The sequence below is a fragment of the Strix uralensis genome, chromosome 14, assembly GCF_047716275.1.
Source record: "Strix uralensis isolate ZFMK-TIS-50842 chromosome 14, bStrUra1, whole genome shotgun sequence".
In the NCBI taxonomy this organism is placed as follows: domain Eukaryota; kingdom Metazoa; phylum Chordata; class Aves; order Strigiformes; family Strigidae; genus Strix; species Strix uralensis.
The window spans coordinates 12134111-12161546 of record NC_133985.1 but is presented as its reverse complement, the minus strand read 5'-3'; the positions used below and the strand labels follow the sequence as shown (position 1 = coordinate 12161546).

Below are 27436 nucleotides of genomic sequence, written 5' to 3'. Positions count from 1 at the left end.
AGGGACTCCCACCTACAAAACCTCAATGCCCCCAGGTGCTGTTGGCATCCCCCACACTGCCCTGCTACTGCAGTCACCCCGCCTGCTGGGCCTATCTGCCAACTCAGTGATGCTGCAAGCTGAAGCCCACCCTTCCTCACAGCGCATCCAGGCAATGGACGTCACTTCCAAAGCCACCTCACGTAAGAGGCACCAGCTTCCTCAGCCCCACAACGAGCCCCAGCGCAGGGGAGTGAGAGGACCCCGCTTGTGCTAGGGTGTGGGAGTGAAGGAGGAAAGAAACCCCCTTACAGTGAATTTTACAAAGCTGCTTTTCAGGCTACAGCAAGAGAGCAGGCCCTGCTTTACTGTAAGGGGATTGCCTGAAGGGGGAAGTCTGGATCCTCCTCCCACCGCAGTGAAACTGGTGGTTGGGAGGTGAGAAGGCAGCATCATCTCGGGTGAAAACCGCAAGGCACGTACCACTGCCCGAATTTCAACAGACGGCCACATTGAGTAACAGCCGCTGCCTTTGCAGCTGCAGAGCCCTTCCCCTCTCCCTGCCAGCCCCCGCCGTGGTGCACAGGCAGGTCAGTCCCTCCCGCAGAGCCCCCAGCCCCACCGGGATGGCTCGCCGAGCTCCCTGCACCGCGGCCACTGAGGGCGAAGGCTTCGACCACGAAACCCGGTGCCGCCCTTCCGCTGTAAGAAAGGCACTCGTGGCCTGCGGCGCCTTCCTCTACCTCCTCTACACAGCAAACACGCAGGCGGGCATCCCGGGGTGCCGGCAGCATGTGAGACCTTGTACCCCAATCCCTGGTAGCACGGGAGGAGCCCACCTTGGGAACAGCACCCCTGTGTGAGCCACCCCAACCCACCCAAAACATTTCCTGGCTTCAGTAGGAAAAGAGAGTCTTCTCTCAGCACATCGAGCCCAGGGCAGGACCGGGGTTCCCAGAGACCCCTCACACAGCCCACACCAGCACCACGGCACATGTAGCACAGGATGACTCCCCTGGCATCACCGGCAGTGGAGGGAAGGCAGGAGGGGCAGGAGGAAACTGTCTAGACCTCCCCATCTGTGACAGGGCATGGAGGAGTCACAGCAAGGCGGGTCTCTCCTGGTGTTTGGATCATGCACCGTGGGCGAGACAGGCTCCTTCCCGGTCCCTGCAGGAGCAGTGGGAAGCCGAGAGCCCAGACAGTCTCTAGGGCTTTTGGTCTCGACTCAGAGGCAGAGGAGACAGAGCAAGTCCAGGAAAGCATCTTCCTACAGTCCTCAGTCCTGGTTATAGAAGAGCAGAAAGTTTCCTGCCCCGTTACCCGCAATGGCTGTGCATTAGCTACTGAACACCAGCTTTCCCATCCAGTTCTTCAGTATCAAAGTCGCCCAGCAGCTTGCTGGTGGCCATCCCACTCTACTGCTCAGCCCCATAATACACATGCTGTGGAAAACAAAGGACAGAGGCAACAGCTACCTCTGTTCTCAAACTCTGCACATTACTGCAGCACCGAGAGGACTCAGACAAGGTCAGGAGCATCTGGAATGGGGATCAAGATCTGCACAAAACCTGTGGAGGGGATGCCCCTGGTCCAGCAACACTGGCTGCAGCAAATATGAAGTGTAGCACAAAGAACATAGATGGCCATTTTTCCAAAAGCCACCCAGATAAATGATGGATCCAGACCTCAAGCTCCATCCTGAGACCACCCTGTACCAGAGGCACATGGGCAAAGTGTAGTCCTGCAAGCAGAGCACCCACCTGGGATGTAGATGGCAACCTCCACGTGTACCCTAAGATGCCAGCACCACTTCCACAGTCTGACTATGGCCCAGACATGTGGGTAGGCCAGGCGCTCTCCCCATGAACAGCTCATATCCAGCCCCACTCATCTGTTGGAGCTTTCACCTGCACCCGATGCCTCCAAACACCCCAGCATGGGGTGAAGAGCCACCCTGCTTGGCTCCATCTCCTGTCCCTCCAAGCCCATCACATCCCCTGGACTGATGGGCTGAGCCCATCCTCATGGCTCCAGCAAAAACTTTGGACACATATCTACCTCCCAGAACTGAGAAAGGGGCTTCAGCTTCTGAGCAACACAAACCTCAGAGGACAGAGTCATTCCTCGCTGGTGGAAAGAACGCAGAGATATATTTAGGTACAGAAACTGCATTTAGTCACAGTCAAGGGGCATGTCCTTTACTCCATCTCTGACATCTGAACCCAAGTTCTGGTGGTTAACGGCGAAGCTATGCTGTCCTGCCAGCTGCAAGAGGAGGCAAGGACAGCAATGCCAGATCAGCCCTCCTAGGAGCAGCTCCCCTCTTCCCCTCATAGCACAGGGGCGTGCAGGACCACAAGGGGCTGGTTTTGGGGAGCACCACCTTGGTTTTTAAATACCATTTGGTCAGATCTACTCTCTCCTTTAAAATCAAGAGTCGTGCTGACCGGTGAAATTTTGTTTGTAAGCGTGTCAAGTCTCCCCATTATCTCGGCCAGCCTGCCCTGCTCTGACTGAAGTCCAAGGATTAAGTTTACATTATGGAGCGGAGGGAGGAGGTGGATCTCATTCCTACACCCGCCTAACTTGGCGCCTTTCCTGCCGCCCTCCTGCCCAATGCTTTTCACCCACCACATGCCAAAAGGCTGGAAGAAAATGGGGAACAGATTACGCCAGCGCTGCTTGTAAGCCAGATGGGCTGATTCAAAGCAAGGCTGAGCTGCTCCAGCTAATTGCCAGGGGCTGAAGACACGGCAAGACACTCCAGCAGCCTGCTATGCACCGAGGACACACACTGTCCTTCCCAATCTCATTTCTAGAGCCCCATGAGGCCAGCATGCCACCAATGCAAGAGGTGATGAACATCCAGGAACCAGCAGCACCTGCAAAAGTCACCAGCTCCGCGCTCCTCTCCGGCTGCAGCCGGCCCTCTGCACACAGTGGAGAGGCCATAAAACAATACAAAAGCCACCAGAAGCCTCTTTGCTGCCACAGCAGAGCACAAATGTCAACAGCTTGTCTGACATGGCAAGTATGCTGTAGGTGGAAGCAAAATAATTAGCTCTCTGTAAGAGAGTGCTCCAAGCTTGCCAATTTTCCCTTACAGACAAGGACACTATTCAGAGACTTTAAATATAATAAACCTTTTCTCCCCCCTTTTCTGAACAAAATAACCTACAGAGAAAAATATTTGAAATAGAAGAAAAAGGCTGTTCCCATAACGAGTGGGGGAAAGAAGCAGCAAGTGAGGAAACCTAAGGCTTACAGAGTTTCAGAGCAGGAAGGCTTTATCAAGAACAAAGTCAGATAACACTGCATACTCCTCTTGAAATGCAGAGCTCCCTGCTGTTCATAGAGAGACTGGGGATGAGTTCTTCACATCTAAATCATTCTGAGATGACAAAATATTTCCTTGAACTACCCCCCGACAGGCTAGCAGCAATATTCCCATTACTACTGAAATTTTGACAGCACAAATCAAAACTCCTTTTACTTTAACCAAATGGTTTTGACATTGCAAAAAGCATCCTTCCCCTTGCTAGAATCATACAGGGCATTTAGCTTCTTTTGACAAGGGCTGATATCTGACCTCTTTGAATTCACCATCCCAACTTGGTAACCAGCATCCCAGAGGGATAAGAATCCAAGAATACCCATGGCCAGTGAACGCAAACTGCTACGAGGTGCAGAGCAGAGAGGGTCAGCACAGCTGCAACCAGGCAGTGGTACCTGGGATGCCGAGTGCTGCGGGAAGGGTTAATTGCAACACACACAGGCTGGTTCATGAGCTCTCCCTTCAGTGACTAGACTACCACAAGCTCCAAGCACTCGGGGCTCCCATGGTCATGCTCTGTGGAGCAGGGACAGTGGGAGGAAGGCCAGCACTTGTTTGCTATAGAAACCAGAAAAACACCCTGGTGATGGCTCTGTGCCCGGGCACGGGGCAAAGCCTTTGCTGCTTGGAGGGCTGTGACTGGGATCCCCCTTCTCACACCAAATGAATCAGTATTTAGAGGCCACTCAGTTCACCAAGAGCATGTTACTGGATAGGCAGCAAAATGCAGAAAATCCTTTCAAATATAAATAGCTAAAAAGAAGAAGTTGCTTCTTCAGTTGGAAGATTCATCAATCTCAAGCACCCCAAGTTTGTGCCAGCATCTAAAATAGATGATGCATTTCAGAAGCGCAGAGCTCACTGTGAGAGCTAGAGTTTGACCCAGGCCAACCTTCTTTATGTCTTTTATTAACAGTCAGCAGCTCCAACACAGCCTCAAAGCCTTGCCTGGCCAGGAGGACGACTCGTTGAAGGGGTGGCAAAGGACTTCACAAGTTTTGCCCTCCTGCCTGGCATCTCCCTAGAAACAATTATTTGTTCTGATCATCCCCAAATTCACAGCCCAAGGTGCCTGGATCCATCACACAAGATGAGAGTATTGCTATTTAACTGTTCAGTGAGGGCTTTGAAGTCAATGTAAACCACCCCAAGCCATAAGGTCTGCAAAAGGCCATCCCTCCCTCCCAAATGACAACTTCCAGGCTGTATCTGAAATAAAGAAGTCTAAACCTGCAATCTATCACTCGTTCCAGGACATAGGCTGAAGCCAGGTTTCAAGGGCACTGTCTCCTATACACAGGTAGTTCATAAATATTAATTTATATGCAAACATTGTTCCTTAGCATTTCCCTTGGTAAGCCAGCCAAGTGCAAACGTGGCTTATTGCGATTCATTTCTAAACAAAGTTTTGAAGTGCTTTGAAAACTGATTTGCCTATAGGCTTCTTGTCTGCTGCTTTCTTTTCATAAAACTATGACCTTATGGTTATAACCCTGGACTGGGATTCAGCACATAAGACTTATTCCCAAGTACCATTTACCTGCTGGGTAAACTTTATGCAAATTCTTGTCTGTGCCTCTGCTCCCCCTTCTAATGACCGGGATAACGACACCAGGTCTCTTTTTATAAAAGCATTCCATGGTGTGTAGATGACAAGGCTATGTAATCACAAGGCATTATTATTGCTTCAATAACCTTTTCTTGCAACATTATCCTGTATAAAGGGTGGTAGACAAAGGCTTCTATTCTAGTTTGCCATTTGTCATGTTGCTACCTGTAGAAGTGCTCTTGAACTTGGCTGGGCTATGGTAATTTGCCTGCTGCATAAGTCATTCTTGGTGGTTGATCAAAATCACTCTGTTTCCATCCCTGCTGTAAGGGAAAGCCCCAGTTTTACCCAGAATAGGATTTCCAGTGACTTGACAGGAGTCTGAAAGCTAAAGCTCATGTTCACAAGACAGAGCAGATACGTTGGTCCCATGCTACCCACTGCCCAGCTTTACAGCAGAGAGGAGGGCAGAAGACGACTCAGACCTCCATCTCTTTGGGAAAGACAGTAAACAACCTGCATAAAGGCAAGGCAGAGAGAAGCCTTACTGCTTCGCAGGCAGACAGCAAGTGGCAGGGAGGGAAGGGAGGATGCCACCCAGACACCCGCTCCGCAGCATCCTGGCTGGCACAGACACAGTCCCAAGGTCAGAGCAGAAGTGATCACCCACTCAAGTCAATTATGCTACTCTGAACAGCAAATTGCTTGACCCTGGAAACCCAGGGAAGCATCAGAAAAACCACTGGGCTACATCGCTTTTTCCACTGTCCAGCTCTGGCCAAGATGATGTGCATCCAGCTGACCCTAAGGACAGGGAGGGGACATGGGGATATCCCTGCTGCACTCCCAGCCTCTTGGGGCACAGCGATGCCCTGTCCTGGTGTGTGCAGATGTCTGCCCACATCTGCACCTCACCTACCCACCCTGCAGAAGTTAGGGGTGTTGCTTTGCAGTTCTGCCTGAATTCTGGACTGATATGAATTTAGAAACTGGTCCAGAAACACCACCCCCACACCAGTTTGCTCAGCAGTATCCTGCAGCAGCTCATGGGTACCAAAGCACAGTCCCGCCAGCAGCATGGAGCTGTGTGCTCTCAGGACACAACCAGATCGGGCATGGATTTAAGTTTCTGCAGTTGGCTGAAGGGAGGAAGAGAAAGGAAAGGGTTGCTCCTGGAGGACATTGGCTAGCTGGTCTGCAGGTTTGGGATCACTTTGTTTTTCTGGGTCTCTCCTCTGCTGTGTGCAAGCACTGCACGCAGTTCGACAATCATGAGCTGCAAACAACTGTTCAAGCACTTTGGGGGCAAGTTTGGTACAAAGCTTCAGGAGCAGGAGGCCAAGCAGGAAGGGCCGGCTTAGACTGCAACTCTCCTGCCAAGTGACATTTTAAAGGGACATGAATAGCCCTCAGATTCCTCAGAGACAGATGACCGAGAAGCCTGGAGAGCCCTGATCTGGTACAATGTTCACATGAAGGGGTCGCCCACAGGCATCCAGTCACAGCTTAGGCTGCTCACCCTGCAAGACATCCCTGCAAGTTGCAATAACCTCCCTTTGCTAAGGAAAACCTTAGGGAATCTGATACTGTTATCAGCTTTCTTTTTTGTTTGTTTTAAAGAAAAGGTATTTCCAACTTAAGAGAATTAAAAGCTGCAGATGCTTTACATAGCCCAGCAGTCTAGTGCATGGGATAATGAACAATTCTTTATGATACTGGATTTTCAAGAATGCCCAAATCCCCAGTCAACATCCATATCAAAGGGGTAGCAATCCAAAAAGTCCCTGGCTAAACAGGTCAGGGCCTGCCCACAGAAAATGCAAAACGCTTTTTTAAGGGAAGTACAAAGACTAGCTACAAAGCTGGTGTCTATCTGCAAGCTATACAAGTTACATACCCACACAGCGGGCCACTAAGAAACTCTAAGCTGATTAAATTAACCATCCCCAAAATGCTCCGGCAAGGGTTACCTGCATGGTACAGCAACTTTTGCTTTGATCTCCAGGAAACGTCTGTTTATTCAAAAGCCTGTTTGCTATAGCAACCACAGTTTATAGAAAAGGAGGGAGGGGGAAGAGAATTCCCCAGTGCTTTGCTACAAGAGTTGTACCACCACTGGCAGAGTCTTGCGGTTAAGTACCTGGGGCCAAATGACATTTCAACTAACTTCCAGAGAACCCGGCAGACTCCATGCTGGAGCATCTCGACAGGCTCCTGCAGGAGGGTCCCCAGTTTCCTGCCCTGCTCCACGGATCAGCTGCCGCAGTGCGTTGGGCTGTCCGGCGGAGAGTCCACTGTCCCCTGGAAGCAGATATCTCCCACAGGAATGTTGGAGTTCATCACTCCAAACGAGACTCTCCTCCCCAGTCATCTTATTGCTCCTCTGTCTATCAGAGGAGACACTCGGAAGCAGCAGAGATATTCAGAAGCAAGAGATCAAAAGTTCCTCCCTTCCTTTGAGGTTTCAGTCTTTTTGTGTTGTTTTGGAAGGAGAAAAAAAAAAAACAAACCACATAACCCTCATGAAGGACAGAACACACAAGGTCCATTGCTCTTCTTTCCCATGTACTAATAATTATCAGCACAAATTCAGCAGCACTGATTGCAAGCATTCAAAACCCATACCTTAGTCTCAATGCTCCTCCACACAACAGCCTTAAAAAGTCCATTCTTAAAGTTGCATGTATATTAGATGAGGGGGATTTGCCTTTGTGTTTCCAAGTCCTACATCGCATTTCAGGAAAAAAAGACTTTAAAATGTGGCCCAGCCACAAGGACTCAAACCAGACTTTTTTTTTTTTTTTTAATAACATGAGATTCTCAGCTTTCATTCAGTGCCCCCATTTCCAGCAGCTGGGATTTATGCAAAAGAACATCAAATGCCACAGGGCTTATAATAAAAATAAAATAAAATCATGAAAGTTCCCACCACTGCAGTTTTGCAAGCCTCCCCAGGCTGTTTTCAACCGGCACAAGACTGCTTGGCATCTGCCACGAGCAAAGAAAAGAAGATGGAGGGGGAATGATGAGATAGCAACTGCTGGTGCGGGCACAGCATCTCTGCAGTGCTGAGGAAGTTCATGCTGGATGCTGTCATCTCACCAGTTATATTCCTGGGGTCCTCCAAGCCCTTGCCTGTGGCTTGCAGTGGGCTTCTGCTCTGTCCCAAGCAAGAACTGGGGTTCTCCTCCTTCAGCCTGATGCCAATTGGGTATAAAAGCAAGAGAAATTTGCTGGTTTATGCTTTCATTTCAGTGCTATGGATTTCAAAGCAGCTGCTGTAGGATAAGCCACTTCCCTTTGCACAAAAAGGTTTTTTGCTCCATAAATATTGCATGTCACCTTCTGGTTATGGAAGCGCAAAGCCAAACCCTGACAGAGAGGGGCCATGGGGACCTAATGGAGCTCGGGGGGACAAGGAAGTTTCTGCAGCAGCAGTCACCACTGAAGGCCAGGTTTCCTCACATATTTTCCTTGTTAGTTCAAGAGTCGGAGAACAGTCAACAGACTGATTTAGCAAGAGCCCTTCTCAGTGCTGAGCCCCTCTCAGCGCCGTTGGCTGAGACTGCTTGTGGCACAGACCGAGCCATAAATTATTCAGAGCCAAAGAGCTCCTGCCATCCAGGAGGTTGGGCACATCTGGAACCCTCACCAGCCTGTCTGCATGCTCCCACTCCTGCCCCTTTCTCACTTTGAACATTGTCTTTCCACGCCCGGCTGCGAGGACAAGGAAACCACAGCAGATAGCTGACCAGACACGCACCCGCAGCAGTTTTACCCAAAGCCTGAGCCACTTGAAGCCAAAAATGCAGCAGAGTCCATGCACCCATCGTGCAAATGGACCATCGGCAAATGGTCCAGCAAAATGCTGGCTAAAACAACTACACAGACAGAAATGGGGATGGGATATGGAAAAGAACATGCAAGTTGGTGTTTATATTTGGATGCAAATTTTCCCCAGCAGCACTGGTGACCAAGAAGCAGAAGCCTTTGACTTTCAGGAAAACCTGGTGGCGACTAGAAGCCTTCCAGAAGTATAATAGCCTGGCTTATTTACTTCCCTCAAAGCTAGCAAAACACTAGAGCATTAATAAGAACAGCCTGAGCAATGAAATGCAAATGCCACTCAAATAATTAAATAAAGAGAACAATCCTCCTCCCAAAACAATGGATGGGGCTGTAACATCTACCCTCACGGGAGAGCTTCATACAGGAGGCTCTTGTTCCAGTAGCTTCAAAGAGGCTGTTTAATTTTAGTAGGTCAGCAAGCGTACGACATTACAAAGCACTTCTTAGACAAAAGCAGAGCTGAGGAGCTCTGCAATCCATTTTCCCCACAGGAAGGAAGGCAAAGCTTCCTATTGCGGGGAGGCGGTGGAAGGGGAAAGGGGAGGGGGCTGACATTTTAGAGAGAACAAACTAGGCCAACGTATAAAATTCAGGCAGACCAGGCACAGAGCAGGGAGGTAAAAACAGCATAACAGAGTGGAATATAAACCAGCCCCATCTCTCACCCAAGCTCAGTGTATGTTTGCCTTTTTAATTTTGCTGAGATTAGTTTTGCTGCAGTTGCAATCTGTTCAAATCCCGAGTCCCCTCCTAAGAGAGATGTTTGCCTTTCACTTCCTTAGAAGGGTACATATTTACTTTGTTCTTTAACATAACCCAGGGCTCAGCATCACGATTAGCAGCCATTCAAATACCAAGTCTCTGGACAACCTGCAGCCCAGCTCCCTCAAAGCAAGAAGATGCACAGAAGGAAGTGCTCAGCGCCAGGTACTGCAGCCCTCTGAGTGGGCTGTCACAGAGAAGTTGGGGGCTTTATTGATGGATTTTTAAATAAGGAGGTACACCGACACATGCAGATGTTGCAAAAGGTGCTTGCTGAATAAGCACACGTTGCCCAAAAAACCTGCACCTCTCCCGCATTGCTTTAGGGAGGAATGAACTAGACATGGATTGCATTATTCCAGCGACAGCCCAGCTCAGCCTGCGGCTCCCTTAGCACAAGCGGGGACCAATGGCTCTGACAGCTCAGCTAACGCAAGTGCAAGTCTCAAAAGCCGAGGTCTCTCTTTTTAACTATAGTAAGATTACCCTGGGAGGCCACGATGGTATGTGAAGCATTAAAAAGAGGAAGGAAAAAGCAAGAGAGTGCTGAATGCACTCTTTGACACTCTCCTGACTTGCCAGTAGTTATGAGAGGAGCAGAGGAACTGGGCAAGAAGATGGGTTTGATGGGTTTCACCTGATTTCCACTATCTTGACAGAGGCACACCTGCACGCACACAGGTATTTGAGTCTAGCACGGGGCAAGTACCCAAGGGCGCATGCCCTCACCCTCTCCAGCCCCCTGCACTTTTCCCATCACAGGACACAGGAAGGTGCCTTTCACCCTCACCTTCCTCTGCTGCCAGGGACTCAAAGAAAACAGTAGCCAGGGAAGTAAAAAAAAAAAAAAAATATATACACACCTGCCAGGCTAGGGGAAAGAGATGCAGGAACCTGCTGTTCCAGCCGCAGCACAACTAGCCATTGCACTAACCCATTGGATTGCATTTTATGTTCCTGTGCCTCCACAGCCATAGGAAACAGAGGTCTTGCTATCACTCGCCTCTGCATTACAGATGCTGTGCCAGAAATAAGGCAAAAATCAAAAAACCTTCCATCTGATCTTTCAAAAGAAGGACTGAGTGGGGAAGAGATACCCTTATCAGTGCTGCATTTTCTACCTTTACAAACTCCAAATGGTAAAAAAAAAAAATCCAACAACTCCAGTTTACACTTTACAGTCAAGATCTCTTGATCTTCCCCGGGCTATTTATAAGCAGTTTTAGTTGGAAGATAGTTTGCCCATCAGAGAAAGTGGGGAAAATCCAGGCACTGTTCATGCAGTGAGCAGAGCACAGCCTGTGAGTCATTTTTAACTCACACTGATGCTTCCAGCTGCTCCAGAGGTTTTGCTTTGCCATAGGTTTGCCATTTCCTCTCTGTAGGGTGGGAAATGCACAGCTGTACATGTCACACACAGCAACAGCCTCTTACCCAGAGCTTGCCATCCCAATAAAACGCTCCCAGCAGCTTGACGATGTGCCGGTGATTGCAGGTCGCCAGTATTTCAATCTCCACCATGTAATCCTCAAGTTCATCTTCGCTCTTTGTTTCAATGACTTTGGCAGCTGCTAAAGCACCAGTTTCCTTATTCTTAGCCTGCAAGACAAAACCGGCACAGTTTTTGAGTACAAAGGCAAGGAGAGCCAGGAGCCCACAGCACTTGCACCATTCCTGCTCCTCCAGTTCATGCTCAGCTTGACTGGTACCAGCCACAGCACAACCACGGAAACTTGAAGATGCACTTCTGCTTCCTAAACCTGCTCGTAGATTCGCAGAGAGGATGAATGCTGTGTAAGGGCCAAAGCATCCTCCTTCCTCCCTCCAGTCTCTAATGCCCACAACACTTCCCATCATGTGGAGAAAGAGGCTTTTAGAAAAGGAGATGCATCCTATTATTTGTAACATGAAAAAGATGGAAGCAAAAAAACCTCAGAGTATAGAGGCTCTCTGTTATATAGGAACTATACTATAGTGATAGTTCCGTTTAATATAAGTCCCGAGGACACAGAAAATCTAACAAAATTCACAGTACAACTGTGAACCATCTCCACCCTGACCATCCCTTTTCTGTAACACATGAAGGAAATGTAGGGATCACCTCTTTGGCAGGTAAACCAAGAAGAAGGGTGCATTTTCATTTCCCAGGACTGGCTGGCATTCCTGGTGTTGCATATTAGTGAGCTCTTCAGATCACAGTAAGAAAAACACTACACATGCTCTCCTCCCAGCTGCCCCTTCCATTCTATATAGTCCCTTTAACCAGTTTATTCACCAAATAACTATAAAACCATTAAAATCCCATTGTCCTAGTGGCTGGAAAACCTGCTGACTTTCCCTCCCCATTCCTCAGGACCACGCAGGAGCGTACCCTTGGGTTAGCAGCTTGCTGACCTCCTTCCCCCCCAAAACACCCTTCCCCAGGCAGCTCTCAGTGCCAAGGAAAGGGTCACCGACAGCTGCACAGGGGCTGCTCTGCTTGTAGGTGCCACACACCAGCAAAAGGCTATTAATGCTGGACTGGAAGCATTTGCAGACGTGTTTCTCATCACCCCACTCCTCTTGTGCCCCCATCCTGCATGGGGAAAAGGCAGCTGACAAAAGGCTCGGCTAAAAGCAAAGCATCGGTAAGCAGGCAGTGCCGGGCGAGCCTTGGAGACACTCCCCCGCAGGGCTGTTTCAGCATCACCCACCCAGCACTGCCCGCTGGCTTCCCCCAAAACTGCCAGGGCAAGTCTGCGTTCTGCGATTGGGAATCTGCACGAATCGTTGCAAGAATTACAAGTTTGCTACGAAATGCCAAAAGGGTGTTTGCAAGAGTTGGCACACAGGGCTTCACTGCGAGATGTGTCACACGCTGGGAGAGGGGGTGAGATGGGAGCTGCTGACCCAGGAGCTCCTGCCGTTCCCAGAAGTGCATTGAATCAGCAGATCAAGGGACAGGAGAAATCCCTATAGCTCACCAGCTCAGGAGAGACCCCACAGTGGGATTCCAGTTCATTACCCATTTTCCTTCCATCACACCACTCCGGGCTGCCTCTCCCCTGGGGGAGAAAGTCCCACCATGGATGTTATCACCACAGGAGCTGGGCAAACTCCAGTTGTGACCTTTCTTACTGCTTTGCAGTTTACATATCTGTGTTTGGAACCTACGTGGGAGCTTACAGGAGGATTAATTCCTAGTATAAACACCACAAAGCCATGCTGAACAGTTTTACATAACTGAGGTGATAGTTTAACTGTGTACCAAGGAACAGGGGGAAGGAATAAGGGGAAAACCATACAATGGAGGGAGGAAAATAAGGGACCCCTGACTCTCTGCTGGGTTTTGAAGACTTGTTGCATCCACACAAGTTGGCATGGACAGCTGTGTCATTACCACAGGGGACAAACCCATTTCCATCTCATCTGGGCTCGTTGCCCAAATGCAAGACAACAGCTCACGCTGGTTGCAGAAGAAATTAGGATGGGTTTTTTTTCCTCAGGTTGGCTTGTTTCTTACCAAGTTGCCACCAGATGCCCCGAGGAGGGCATGCAGAGTGGGGCAGAGGGAGATGCAGAGCAGAGCAAGCACGGGAAAAAGCGCAATGCTTCCAAAACGGAGCAAGAAGTGCCCCAGTGTGTTTGCTCGGCACTTACGGCGCTGGGAGAGGTCCAAGGAGGGGAAGTAAATATTGTGAGAAGAGGTGGGGCTTCCCTTGGAGGTCAGCCATCGCACGCTTCCCACCGGCAGGGTCCCGGCCAGCTCAGCCCTTCCAGGATGCTGGGGCCCTGCAGGCATCTGAAAAAACCCAGGAGCAGAACATGCCCCAACCCCCCCCCCACATCATCTCCCACTGAGAGGTCTGAGCCAACCTGCCCTCACCCCCAGGCCTCAGGGGACCCCCCCCAGCAGCCACGCTGCCACCACTCATCCCCTCCTGGGCTTGCTAAGGCGTGCAGGGGTGCTGGATGCTGAGCTGGAGGACATGGTTTTGCAAACCAGGCTGCAAGCTGTGAGTGGGGGAGCGACTGCAGCCCACACGTTCTCTGTGGCAGCCTGACATCATTCATCGTTACTCCTACAACTAGGAGGTGAACAACCCAGCAACCCCCAGCTATCGCTTCCTTTCTAGCTAGAAAGAAGCCCATGTAACCCCTGCCTGACATTCAGTCTTTAAAGATGCCCATAACAGAATTACCTGCTGCCTTTCTCCACCGCTTTGAATTGTCCTGATGAGTGTATTTCCCCAGCTATCTCCATTTCCTCATCCATTCTAGTGGGGGATGCAGGGGATCCCATGAGCTGTGTGAGGCAGGCTTCCACCCCAAAGAGAGAGGAGCACTGCTGTCCCATGTCCCCTGGGGGATCACACTGCTCGGCCACCACCCCCAAGAAGTCAGCTCAGGACACCATGAGCTTGTGATACAAGAACATGAGCTTTTCAAACAGCAAGCTCACATGGGCAGGGATGCCCAGGGGATGGTGTGGGCACGAACCCTGTACTTTCTGTGGCCCTGAAATAATGTCACCGCTACAACTGAGTGCATTTATGGCACTTCCCAGAAGGAACCAAAACGCCCCACAGCCCACATGGGACAGCAGAAGCAGCTGAAGCAGGGAGGGGATCTGAGACCATGAGGTCAGTAGGAGATTTTGAAAAATGAACCTCCTCCAGCAGGGCCAACTGCAGTGTGGAGAGGAGGCTGGTTGCCCCACACAGCGCCTTTGAGAGGACACTCATATAGGCTGGATCCTCTCCTGAGTTGTCCGTGGCCCCACTGAGCCCAAACCCCGCCTGTAGTGTTTCTACCATACCAGACAGAGGGAGATGCACACCAGCTGGCATGGGCACTCCAGAGCTGAGCTGGGCAAGTCACATCTGTCATCACAAGACCTTTGGAAATCCAAGGAACTTCTGCCCATTTGTCCACCTTCCTTTTCTCTCCCTCTGCTTGTCCTCCAGTCCTGACACCAGGCTACAGCCATGTTCCTGGTGGTCTCCCTGGGAATGGCAGCTGCCTGCCATCAAGCAGATGGCTGCATCGGAGCCCCTCGCAGCAGCCAGCCAGCTCCAAAAGCTGCTCACAGCAAGCCAAATTCATAGTCAGCGTCAGATTTTGGCCAAGTATGCCGGGTAGTCTCTCTGTAACTTATGTCTGGCAATTTCCTTCAGCTTCTCTGCTGGCATTTTCCTGCACACAATGTATTATGACAGAGATATTCTTCCAGGAAGGTTTGTTTGGGTCCAAAATAGGCCAAATGCATCCATTGCCAGCCCTGGGAGCTGGTTTCAGACATCCCAGGCATGAGATGATGCTTTAGGGTTTAAAGCCCTTTCCTGATTTCTGCTTATCTTTGTGCAATAGATCAGAATCTGCCCCGGAGACATTAACACAAAGCAAAACACAACCCGCTCTGACCTCAAAAAGCCAAGCTAGCAATTAGGCAGAAGGAACCGGCATCTCCAAGGCTGTAACCTGCAGGCCTGGATGATACCCCTCACAACAAGGGGACACACAGCGCCAGGCTGAGAAGAGGCAGCATCTGCTGCTCGCTCTCCAGGAGCTGCAGGATGGAAGAGAAGGGTTGCCACCAGCCTCTCTGCAGCTTCATCTCTGCCTTGAGCTTCACTGGGGGTCATGCCCTCATCCTGCAGCAAGGGAAATGAAAACCTCTCTCATGGTAGGTGTTTGGTTTGTCTTTAAATCCCTAAGAAAGGAAGAGGCAATGATAAGATGAAAGAAGAAAACCAAGAACTACCAAGAAAGCACCCCAGGATGAGTGCTTTTGTTAGTTGAGTGAGTTTGTTAGACAGCCACATCATTTGAAATGAAAACCTTCAAAACAGACGGTTTGAACTACAAATCTAAAATCTTCTGCAAATCCCAGCCTATTTACAAGGTCTCCAACCCAGCAAAAGTCCATGCAGAGAATTCAGAGATGAGGAGAGGGCTTCTATTCCCAGATAAAACACCCCCAAATGTGCAGCCTTTGAGGAATTCTTGGTGTTTCCCATTTTTTCCAGTGAAATTTGTGGACAGAGGGGAAAGAATCACCCAGATGGTAAGATCCCGAGAACAGAAGCTGCTTGATGCCTGTCTATGGACTACGGCTGGTCAGTCAAAAGCACACATCCAGTTCACCTTTTAGCTCCTCCACTCCTGGGCATTTTAATGCCATGGATAATATGTCCCTGGAGTGCTAATTAGGACCCCAAAAAACCAGAGCAGACAGCTGCCAGCATAGTGCCCAGGATGTGCTGCTGAACTATAGTTAAATTCATTGCAGTCTTGGCATTTAAAACCTGAAAAGCTCTTATGGCCACTACCAGCCTTTGTGCAGATCAACACACCACACGGCTGACAGGTCTATGCAGAAACAGGAATGGAACATGCATTCCACAAACAAAAACATATCAAATAAAAGTTATCCAGTAAACCACTTTTAGAAAGCCACGCCAAGAGCCAAGCAGGATACAAAGCAGGATCTTGCTGGAGTCCTCTGGAACAAGATGGGTGCTGGACATGCTACTGCCAAACACACTGGGAATACCAGGGAATATGGAATGAGTAGGATTACTCCTAGAAGCACAGAGAAACTACTGCTCATTTTATGGGTTTAAGGGGTGAGAGGCGCCCGTTCAGGTGACAGAAGAGGCCGACTGGCCTTTGCCTGTGACTCACCCTCCAAGCTATTGTGAAATCCAGATTGTGACAAACGCAGGAACTATTTTAAGCATTTAAAGAACACATTACCGGAAGGCTGGATTGTTCAGTCCTTCCTCAGGCAGGACTGCTGCCGAAGGCACAGCCAGTTTCTAGGTGAGGCAGAGGAAAACCCTGCATGAACTCTCACTCCCTAGTAGAATGAAGAGAGCTAGCACCAAGAACGCCCTGATTGCTTCATCTAGGCTTGCCTGCCCACAGTATCTTCCCAAACCAAGGGACGATCTTTTTTAAGCTGGTCTGCCATACAGTGCCACCATATCTTTGGTGTGAGCTATTCTTCCCATTCTTGTAAACCTTCTCTCCATGCCAGCAGAGCTGATGCTTCAAGTATCACCGAGTTAGAGAACCTGGAGTAAAAAGCCTGGTACTTTCAGTGGATGCTGTATTTGGGGTTGATAATTCTGACTTCCCCGCTCTCCATGCGCCATATACCTGTTGTGTGGCTTTGTATGCAAGCAGCTGCTCACTTACATATTTCTCAGGGATTATGTAATGATTAATTCCCTTCCGATGAACTTTGCCTGAGCTGTCTGCATCAATAAACAAGCACAGAATAGACAGGCTTGAGTCAGTGCTCATATTACTGTAAAATAATCAATGGGAGCTGAAATGAGTTCCATGCCCAACAAACCTCCTGGAGCCACTTCAGTTTGTCACCATAAATGAAGCCTGTTTTGGGTTTTTCTGGAAATGCTGAATTCAGCCCTTGGTACCACCCAGCAGAGCTGTTGGTGACAAGCAGGCACGGGCACAGGCACAGCAGTAAGGCTGGCACAGCCCTGCTCTAGCAGCCCCCAGTACATACACACACAGAGCAGCCCCCACAGAGGTTCATCCCCCAGGCATCGGGTCGGGCAGGGCTCCAACCTCACCAGGCTGGACCAGCGCTGCTGCTCTGGCAGCTGTGGCAACACTTCTGCAAGGGCTAGGGGGAAGTGGAAGTGGCTTGCAAAACAAGTTGAAAAGTGTTAGTTAAAAAAAAATAAAACGCAGAAACGCCTTCCTCTCGTTTTACAAGCTAGAGGCAAGGGAAAGTAACACCACCAGAGAGCTCAGGGTACAGCCAAGGACTTGTTTTCTATGTAGACATGCCAAAAAAAAGTGCGGCCAAAGCATGGCACATACACCTTCTCTTGCCTTAAAAGCTCAGCAACGGCCCAGCAGAAGAGGGTGAGAGATAACAAGCCCAAGCAGCAGTACATTAGCCAAGGAGCAGAAAAGCTCCATGAGATGCTTCAAACCTTGCACCCAAACACAGCAGCAGAGGCCAGAAGAATGAGAGGCTTCTTTGCTGGTACATCCCAGTATAACCCAGCTACAGAAACCGAGTGGACCTCATGGTCCTGGTGCGAGCGAGAAGTGAACAAATACCCATGCGAGGTTTGAAGAGAGGAAAGATCCACGTGGATCCAACATCTTCAGCCTACACAGGCCTAGAGCTTGGAAGCACAAAACTTCCTTCAAATCACTGGTCCCCTGGAAGAGTGCGGTGCTCCAAGTGAAGCACTCCTGTCCTGGTCTTCATTCAGTCAATGCCACAACATTGAAAACAAAATTAAAACGAGAAAAAAAAAACAAGCCATGCAACCACTTGAGTTTCCTAGCAACTTTCTGCAATAAATTTGGTACACAGAGAGCTAAGGCCTGAGCAGTGGGCTGAATTGCTACTATGCCCAAGAGCCAGGGAACAGGGCTTAGACAAGCAGTGGCAGTATGCACGTCTGTCTGTCTGCCTGTCAGTCCTCTCACACTGTGCTAGGAAAGCATCAGATAAGCAAGGCCCTGGTAGAAGAAAAGAGAACCGATCAGACCTTTGCTATCTCCACAGCACAAGCCTGCCTGGGGAGGACACCACAGCAGCATGCCTGCCCCTGCCTGCGACTGTTGAGAGAGAAATGCAGGGCAGGCAGCAACCCCACGATGCCGACAGATGCGAGCACTGAGGTCCACCGACATCGGCTGGCTCTGCTGGGGCACAGCTTCCTTCACTGTCTGTTCCACCTACTGAAATACCACACAAATATTTCGGTTGGTTAAATAAGGATGTGAGCACAGGTAGGTGTCAGGGAATTGCACGAGAAGGGAAAACGTCAGGAAGGTTTCCATGCGTTGGATGGGAAGAACATTGTGTTGTGAAGAGCAGACATTCAGTGGGTGAAAGTGAAGTGCTCTTCTATAGCAGGAGACAGAAGTCAGGTAATCCAACTCCAGCAGCACTAGTGCCATCGCTCTGCTCTTCACAAGGGGCACGCTGCCCTTCCCAACCCCACATCAGGGAGACAGCACGTACACACACTGCTCCCAAATGCAACTGCATTCTTTCCTCTTCAATGGGAGCAAAGCAGCTCCGGCAACCGGGTGATGCTCAGGCCCAGCTGCGGGGCCAGACGGGGCTGTGCTGAGCAAGGGAGCAGCTCACTGGCTGTGCTCTGCCCTGCCTGACCCTGGCACTCCCTCACGTGTGCCACCACTCCCCACTGCCTTCAAGAGGCATGTTTGTTAAAATGTACCTGTTACTTCATTACTTTAAAGAATATTTTTTTAAGTGACTTTGCTCTTCTTAGCTGAATTCCTGTTCTCTCAGGATGTCGGGCTGGGCGAGGCTGGCAGTGCTGGTGGCTGGGAGGGCAGCACAGCCACCCACCGCAGGCGGGCAGAGCCCCTGGGGACCCGCAACCTCATGGTGTGACAGCGAGGGTGAGACTCACGAGGAAAACCCCGGATTTACAGACAGCAGCACCCCAAGGATGAGAAAAGGAACCTTTTTTCCACAGAACGTGCACACTCAAGAAAAAAAGATTTTTAAAAATCACAAGACATGCTGGGCAGGGCTTTTTCTAAGAAACAATTGCCACGTGCTTGGGGGTGAAAGGCTCACAGCCTTCATCCAAGCTTTCTCTTCCACACAGCTGCCCACAGCTCCCACTGCCAGCAGCATTGCCAAGCTCTGCGCCATGACACTGAAGTAACCACCAAAATCTTTAGCCATGGAGAGCTATCCGCCTCCCCTGCCACACAGATACAGCTGTGGCTCCACAGAGTGCAGGACTTCAGCAGGGATGGAACATCACGTGTTTCAGTGAACATCAAATTTAAAGTTCAACTAGGTTTAATATTGTTGGGCCACTGCTCTATAGGCAAAGGAGTGGTATCTTCCCATTCCTCTTCTCTCCCCAGTTGAAACATTTTAAGAAAATCCTTAAGCTATTCTAAGCGACAAGACCACGATTTGATCTTACTATTGGTTTTTACTGGTTTTGGTGGCTATAGTTACAATCAAGTTAAGCCTCCCCCTCCCTTTTTGTTTCCTTCCTCTTTTTTTTTTTTTTTTTTTTTTTTTAAGCTAACCCAGCAGATCAGCATCTCTCTGTGACACCCTTTCCAGGAACTACATGTTAAATCCCTCACGAATCAAACCAACAAGAGCTCAGCCAACTCATGGAAAACCGGACTGGTGTAGGCTCAGCTGGCAAGCAGAGAGGTCTGCAAGTGACAGGGACAATCTCGTGCCTTCAAACGGGCCTGTCACTGTGAAAGCCAGGCTTATAAGGCAGCTGCACAACATTTAACAATTAGTCTTTTATTAACCAAATTTCAAAACAAAGCATTTATAGTCCATAGCGTGTACAGCATTAATACCACCATAATAGATCAGATAACCCAAATTCAGCTTTTTAAGCCTTATCTTAAGAAGAAAGGAGAACAACAACATAAAAGGCACACTTATGACTTGCTGTGGCACGGGGCTCAGCATTACCTCTCCAGGAGCTGGCACGGAGAGCTGTTTGAAGGCAAGTTCAAGTGAACAACCCCCTTTTTGCTGCGCTGGGGGCTGTGGGCAGCCCGGCAGCCCATGCTCCTGCAGCGGACAGCCTGTCCCCACCCTGCGAGGAGAAAGCCTTATCGGGGAGCCAGTGTCCCCATCAGCACACGCTGGAAAGGGGAGATAGTGTTTCACAAGAGGCATGAGCGCAGCAAAACCATCCCACCATGACAAAGGCAGAGAGTCCCAGGGCTTCTGCAAGCAGAGCCCACGCTTTTGTAAGACCCAGTCCATTGCCTGCTAGCTCGTGAATTCTCAATGCCCAGAAGAGCCTCTGCATATCTGTTCCTGCTGACACTAATGCAACTACCTGCACCAGTAAATACTGCACCAGCTAATGGGTTTTGCAGGACTGAGATACGATTCAGCAGCTCCAAGCATTCAGCCCACGGCAGCCGGCACCGCTGGCTTCGCTCTGAGCATCCGCACACCCCAAGATCAGCACGGCTTGGCTTCAGCAAAGCAGCCCACGGGGGTTCCTTCCCTGCACACGCAAACAGATGTTGACTTTGAACCAGTAAAACCACAGCCATGTATTTATGAATTGTATCTTAGGTGTTTTTGAAGAGAAATAACTCTGCTTTTTTTAAGGCTGTTTGGAAAGGGTCTGAGTGAGGAACTCGTATTTTTATAGGCCCACAACCCTAGAGGTGCTGCAGGCTTCCCAGGCCAGCACACACTGATCACAGCTCCCAACCGCTGGCCTAATGACCAGTTTAAGATCATCGATTTTATGAGCTTTGGATGAGGTGGGTAACAAAGCATATTTGGCATGCAGTGCATTGCTATCTATGTGCTGCTATCGCTTCCTTATCGCACCCACTAGACTTACCAGAAACAAGACATTAATAGAATGACAGCCAGAAAGAAACAGTTCCTCCCCACCCCCTTCCTACTTTTCAGCTTCCTTACCCTCTGCAGTGAGTTTCACTGTTTCTTCATACAATCAGGCCCTCTTTTGCTGAACAAGTCTTTGTATAAAAATCGGGAAATTCCAGTAGTTTCTGCTGGCTGCAGGTTTATTAAGGTCTTCTGTATACATTTCAGACTCCATGGCAGATTTGATTATTTTTAATTAATATATATTTAAATTAAGCTTGTCCTATGTTTGTAAACACTGTGTCAAATCAGTTCAAGTATGCTCAGCTGAGTGCACCGGGAGTTCAAGAGACAGCACCCTGACAGCGTTCTGCAGGGCAGTAATACTCCCCAATAAAACCATTACCCAGTAGAGCCCTCCAGAAAAACAAAACCTACTAAAATAAGCACATTTTTTCTTCTATCCACATCTAAATTTCTCCCAGGTCAGACTCTTCAGTACACAAATCCTATCCTTCTGCACTGCTTGGGGCTCTTTGGAGCAAGCACACCACATGGTACGTAGGGCAGGATGCAGGCACAGGCGGATTATATCACCTCCCCGTGCTTCCATGGGTGGAAAAGGGGCGGAAGACAGACAGGAACTTCATTCAAACATCCTGAAACTCTCACGGCCATACAAACACTCAGAGTTGCTCTAAATGATCCCTTTTGTGTGAAGAGCAAATTGACTTTAAAAGTGACTTGAAGAGAATGATTAAAATTGTTCATTGTGTCTTGGCCACCTACATTCTCCTTGCACACAAGCAGGTTAGTTTGGGCTTTTTTGGCAGCTGAGCAGAATGAGAGGGCAAGCCTCTTCTTTCACATCTCCATCCTATATGCATCACCACCTAGGGTAGCGCTTCAGATTTAGAAAGATGAAGGAAGACAATATGCAAGTTAAATCTTAGCGTGGCAGGAAACTACATCTCTCAAATAATGCTACTGGCTATTATCTAAAATAAGGCTTTATAGTACGTGGCACCCAAATAATTTGGGATTCTTAAACAAACATAATCTTGCATGAGAACTCTTCAAAAGCCAATCATGTCCATCTGCCAACCAGGATGGAGAACAGGTGGAGAAGAGATCAAAGAAGATGGAGAATTAAAACTTTACTGAGAAGAATAAAATAGGCCTTTGATTTCTGTCACAATATCAACCTCCACTGTTGATCAACCGTCTTAAAACATCACAAAAGCAGACAGTTGCCTGAATGTACTTGGTATAGATGGTGTGAACTCCTGGTTATGTGTGTCATTTACTATAATCCACATTCTCATATGGGTCAAAATGGGGATTAAAGGAGATGGAAGTAGTTGGAGATGAGGAGATGTTATTACCTGACAGGCTGACATCCTTAGCCTACAGTACATAAAGTTACTCTGATAATTTTATTATTGGTGTGAGGCTGGAGTTAATAGCAGAGGCATTCAGATATGACAACGGACTTAAAAACCAAACCAACCACTTACAAAGTAGCTTTATTCTTAAAGTTACCTAATTTGAATATGTTATACATCTTTAAAATAGAAAGGATTTAAAACAGTTATTCCTCTAAGTTTTCATTTGTCTCAGAAGCCTATTAACTTATTTTACAATGTTTACCTCGTTCTAATCATAGCATGAGAAACCTAAGCAAATAATTATCCAAGAGAAGAGTGAATGTTGCTATATACAAAGGCGTTTCCAATGCACGACACCAAGTAAACTGGTAACAGGCACACTGATTACTACACTGGTGCTGGTTTTGGAAGGATAAATGTATTAGGGATTTAAATATGATTTTTAGGAATTGCATTTTATTAGAAGATAGGATCCTTCACCAAAGACTTCCACTTAGTGCCCAGTTTTTAGAGAGTTTCTATCAAATAACATGACAGATAACAAATAAATACAGCAAATCCCAAGACGCTGTAGTAAAACATCTCTGTCCTGACCTGCAACCAACCAGCTCCCTTCCTGGCCTTCTCTTCAGTTACTACTTATTTCTGAAAAGGCAATACCTTCTTCAGTGATCTAACAAGACCATCAAAAACCAGCTGCCCAACAGCTAATTCACAACCCCAGTTCCAAATTATGTGCATAACGCAGGTCTACGGATCCCCAGCCTGCTCCTCCAGCCAGCCCCAGCCAAAAGGCTCCTCTCTCAACTGTTGCACAGGAGACCGGAGTATTTCAGAGCCGGGAACAGCAAGAACACTGTTGCTTTGGAGTGCAAAGTACGGGGAGTATTTGGCCTTTAAAACCCCTATCCCTTAACACAAATGTTAAACATTCATAGCAGCGGACATGTCCCCACTCTTAAGGAGCTGGGCTCCTCGCTCTAAGTTTCCTGCCGGCGAGGACCACAGGAATACAAATAATGTCACCCCTGGAGGTTTGCAAAACTTGGAGGCAGCGCCGAGACTGCTGACTTCCAAGAAATCTCCCTCCATTCATTGCACCGACAGCCTTGGCACGGAACACCTCGTCGCCTTACAAAAGCATCGCTCCGAAAACAGGCGATTTAAGGGGAAAACAAAACAAAACACAAAATTTCTCTGCCTGCTTTCCCCAGCCCCACGCAAGGCGCTGCGCTCCCGCAGCCCCAGCGGACTGGCCGCCGTTGTCCCCGTCCCTGCTCTCCCGCCGGCGGAGCTAACGGGGTGCGCGGCGCCGGCCCCGCCAGGGCTGGGAACTCCCGCAGACGGTGCCGGGTTCGGGCAGCGAGCGGGGAGTCCGCAAGAGAACCCCGGACCGCGGGAGGAGGCACCGCCACCGCCGCGGGGCCGCAGGTGCTGCGTGTGTGTCTGTGTGTGCGTGTGTGTCTGTACCTGTGTGTGTCTGTCTGTGTGTGTGTGTCTGTGTCCCCCCACCCCCGGGGACCCCCCGCCGCGGACCCACCTTGTAGACCTTGCCGAAGGCGCCGTCGCCCAGCTCCCCCACCACCTCCCACACCTCGCCGGGGTCCAGGTCGCGGCGGACGTGCTCGTACTCCTTGGACCGCCGCTTCTCGAAGGTGGAGAGGCGCAGGATGCGGCGGAAATTCGCGAAGGCCATGCCGGAGCGGGTGCGGGGCCGCCGGGGAGCTGCCGGCAGCCGCCTCCCGCGCCCTGCCCCGGGGGAGGTCGGAGCCGCTGCGGCGCCCGGGGAGCGGCGAGGCGGGAGCGGGGAGCGGGGCCGCCCCCGGCCGCGCACATGGAGCCGGCGCCGCTCCACCTGCTGGCCCGGCCCCCGCGCCCCGCCCCGCCCCGCTCGGCCCGGCCCGGCTCAGCACGGCTCGGCTCGGCTCAGCACGGCCCGGCTCGGCTCGGCTCGGCTCAGCTCAGCACAGCTCGACTTGGCTCAGCACAGCTCAGCCCGGCTCGACTCAGCACGGCCCAGCTTGGCCCGGCTCAGCACAGCTCGGCTCAGCATGGCCAGGCTTGGCTCAGCACAGCCTGGCCCGGCTCAGCTCGGCTCGGCTCAGCTCAGCTCACCCCCGCTCAGCTTGGCTCAACCCTGCTCAGCTCAGCCTGGCTCAGCTCGGCTCAGCACAGCTCAGCTCGGCCCAGCGCGGTGCAGCGTGGCATGCCACAGCCCAGCTGGGTTCGGCCCCACTGACAAGCCATGCCACTGAGCAAGGCAAGGAGTCCCCTGCCTCCCCCACCACCCCCACGCCCACCCCTCCCAAGCAGGAGGAGGCCAGAGCATCGCCATCGCCATCGCAGGATGATGCTAAATATAAACAGACCTGGAGGGAAAGGTGAGAAACTCCACAGCGGCTGCCCTCGTGTTCCTGCCTGCTCAGCCCGGCGCAGGGGGCGCAGGGAGCCAACAGCATCCGCACGGGCCCGGCATCGCCTCATGGGCTGCGCAGCCGGGGGCCGAGCAAAGAGACACATGTCCGCGTGTAAAAACATAATCCTGAACTGCCTCGGCAACGGAGGGAGGCTTCCTTCTTCCCCCAGTTCATCTCATGTGAAAACAGCCAAACACAAATATTTTAAAAACTCCCAGTAGCAGGAATTCGAGTGTATCAGCACCGCGGGCACCCGCCATGAATTTGTTTTAGAGAAGATGTGACCCAACTGGTGTCAAGTGTGAAGGTTTGCATCCTCTCCCTGGCAAAACTTCAAGTCCTCTGAAAAACCAACTTGAAATCAAGTATTAAATGGGGACATCTAGGGGAAATACCCGACGGTGCAGCCATGCTTCACAATAGCTCTGTTTTTAACAGAGGGCTTAGTGGTAAATGGTTGTCCGTGCAAACCTCAGTGATCCCACCATCGCTCACACCAGCGTGTATATTTTGCCCCACATCCATGTCCCATTAACGAGCCGAGGGCTGAGGTGCAGGAGGGAGTGCGTTTGCACACTCCATCCTGATGTGTAATGCAGGTGAAACTCAGCATTGCGGTTTGAGAACATCTGGTCTTGGTGATTCCTCGTCAGTTCCCTGATACCTTATACCCTAGAGCGCGGGGACTGATTGTCATCTCTCCTTGTCTTTGCTGTTAAGAAAAAAAATGGGTTTGTCCTGGTATGACCAGCCCTCACATTTCTATTGGGAATTTCCCTATACTGATGCTTGAAATGCCATTTAAAACTCTGGTTCCTGGAAATTTGTGGCTGTATGAGAATTTCAGCTGCCTTTTTGGAAGAAAGTTTTGTGTTCTTCCCTTCTCACCACTGAGTTGTAGGAAAAACAAGCTGAAAATGCAACGCAAGTATATCCGTGAAACAGAAAGAAGCTGAAAATAATTGAGCACTTGTTTTCACCTAACTTCATGGGGTTTGGATCTGAGCTGATACAATGTGTGGATCTGCCAATAGTGGAGTAAGAACAGCATAGAACAGAAACAGAGCAACTACTTTCAAAATTTCATACCTTTTAATCTTAATTTTCCCAGTGTTTTAGCTACCTGGGTTTTTTTTTAAGTTATCATTTATTAACAGTAGCATTTTTACTTTATTGTACTAGGGGACCTGGGCATTGTACACAACCACAGAAACATTGCTTGGATGGGACCCCCAGAGATCATCTAGGCCAACTTCTTGCTTGCAGCAGGAGTGTCCCTGGCACTGGGCCAGCTCAGACAGCAATCTGTCCAGCCGAGTCTTGAAAAACTTCCCAGGCTGGAGCAGACATGACCTTCTGGGGCTACCTGCTCCTGGGCGCCTCACCATCCTGGAGGAGGGCTTTTTACTAAGCTGCTACCTGTGGTCATTGCCCCTTGTTCTGCCATCGGCCTCCCTGGTAAGTGTTTGATTCTGTCACCTTTGTAATTGATCCTACAAGAGCTGTGGGCACATATTGGGGATATCTGTCCTTATCAGGTGCTGTAAAGATATAGAATCCAAGATACGTCCTGTGCCAAAAGGCTCGCGGTGTAGGTAGACGCCCCGCAGACTAGCTGAGGGTAGGCTGACCAGATCAGTCTCTCTTCTTCGCTGGCATAAATTTTGCAAACTCAAGTTACCCCTTCAAAAGTTTCTGAGCAACTCTGATTCAGCACAGCATTTTGAGGGCTGTGGCATTTTTTATCCAGCACTTGATACCCTATAAGCACATTTGCTATCTCTTGGCTCTGTAGCAAAAGAGAATCAGACATTTGAATTCCTTCCATCCCTTTCTTGCAGAAATCTCACAGGTGTCAAACCAAATCAGCAAAGAGGTTAATTATCTGTCTATGAATTACTACTTCTTACTCTTTCTCAAGTGATAAATAAGAGAAAGAGCATATGAACTCCAGAAATGCAAAAAAACTTTGCAAATCTGCCCCAAGCTCCTGGGAGCACCTGTGATCCTATGGACAGATGGTCACAAGCATCACCACGGCTGCTCAGAGTCAGCACGGTCCTCAGCAGCACGCGTTAGCAGAGCTGAGCTCTCGCTCAGGATTACAACCCAGGGAGAAGAAACTGCTGCCCTCACTACAAGACCACATACAGCTCCGTGTTTTAGATGTTGGGTTACAGAGGGTCTGTTGGCCAAAGTAAGCCAATGGAGTTAGATTTTATTAGTATTATTCCTGGTATAGGTTAGGGGTAAGGAATAAAGAGCACTTTCAGTGTTTATTGCTGTGCTGGATTGGACTTGTTCCGGGTTGGAAGAGAAACAGGTGATAAACACTTTATATAAATATAAGAGCAGTTCAGCTTCCTAACAGCTAACTTGAACAAGAAATTAGGCATTCAGAAAGAGCCATCTCTGAGCTATAGCTCCCAGACATGCTGCACAGGACACTGTCAGGTACTGGAAACTAGAAACACCAAAGCCCCTGGCTAAGAGGAAAAGCAAAGCCCTGCAGTGGCTGCTATGTAGGACCTCCTCAGCACAGACCAACAATTTTGAGGTACCACTTGTCTGAGGTTGAGATTTGCATTACAATCTAAAATAAATCCTAAAGTCTGTCTCTTGCACATTTTAGTCAGTTTTAATGCTCTTGAGCATTGTAAGAATAGTTTCTGCCCCTTGATTTTAATACACGTTACCCTTTAATGCTGAATGGAAACAGAGCCTTTGTCTCCAAAGCTGAGGGGAATTCTTGAAAAGGTGGGAAATGCATTGAAACGGGGTTGAATCTGGTTCTGGGGCAGA

The 27436-nt window shown here is 49.6% G+C and overlaps 1 protein-coding gene across 1 annotated transcript in view; it reads right to left on the bottom strand.

Annotated features, from left to right (window-relative positions):
- STK10 (serine/threonine kinase 10) overlaps nucleotides 1–24011 on the bottom strand; it is a 52382-nt gene extending 28371 nt beyond the window's left edge. Inside the window, exons 1-2 of the mRNA XM_074883605.1 lie at nucleotides 23758–24011; nucleotides 10911–11075 (exon numbers count right to left, since the gene is read on the bottom strand). Coding sequence (XP_074739706.1) covers nucleotides 10911–11075; nucleotides 23758–23913 — 321 coding nt within the window. The 5' untranslated portion in view covers nucleotides 23914–24011. The remainder of the gene's footprint in view (nucleotides 1–10910; nucleotides 11076–23757) is intronic.
- Nucleotides 24012–27436: the final 3425 nt, after the last annotated feature.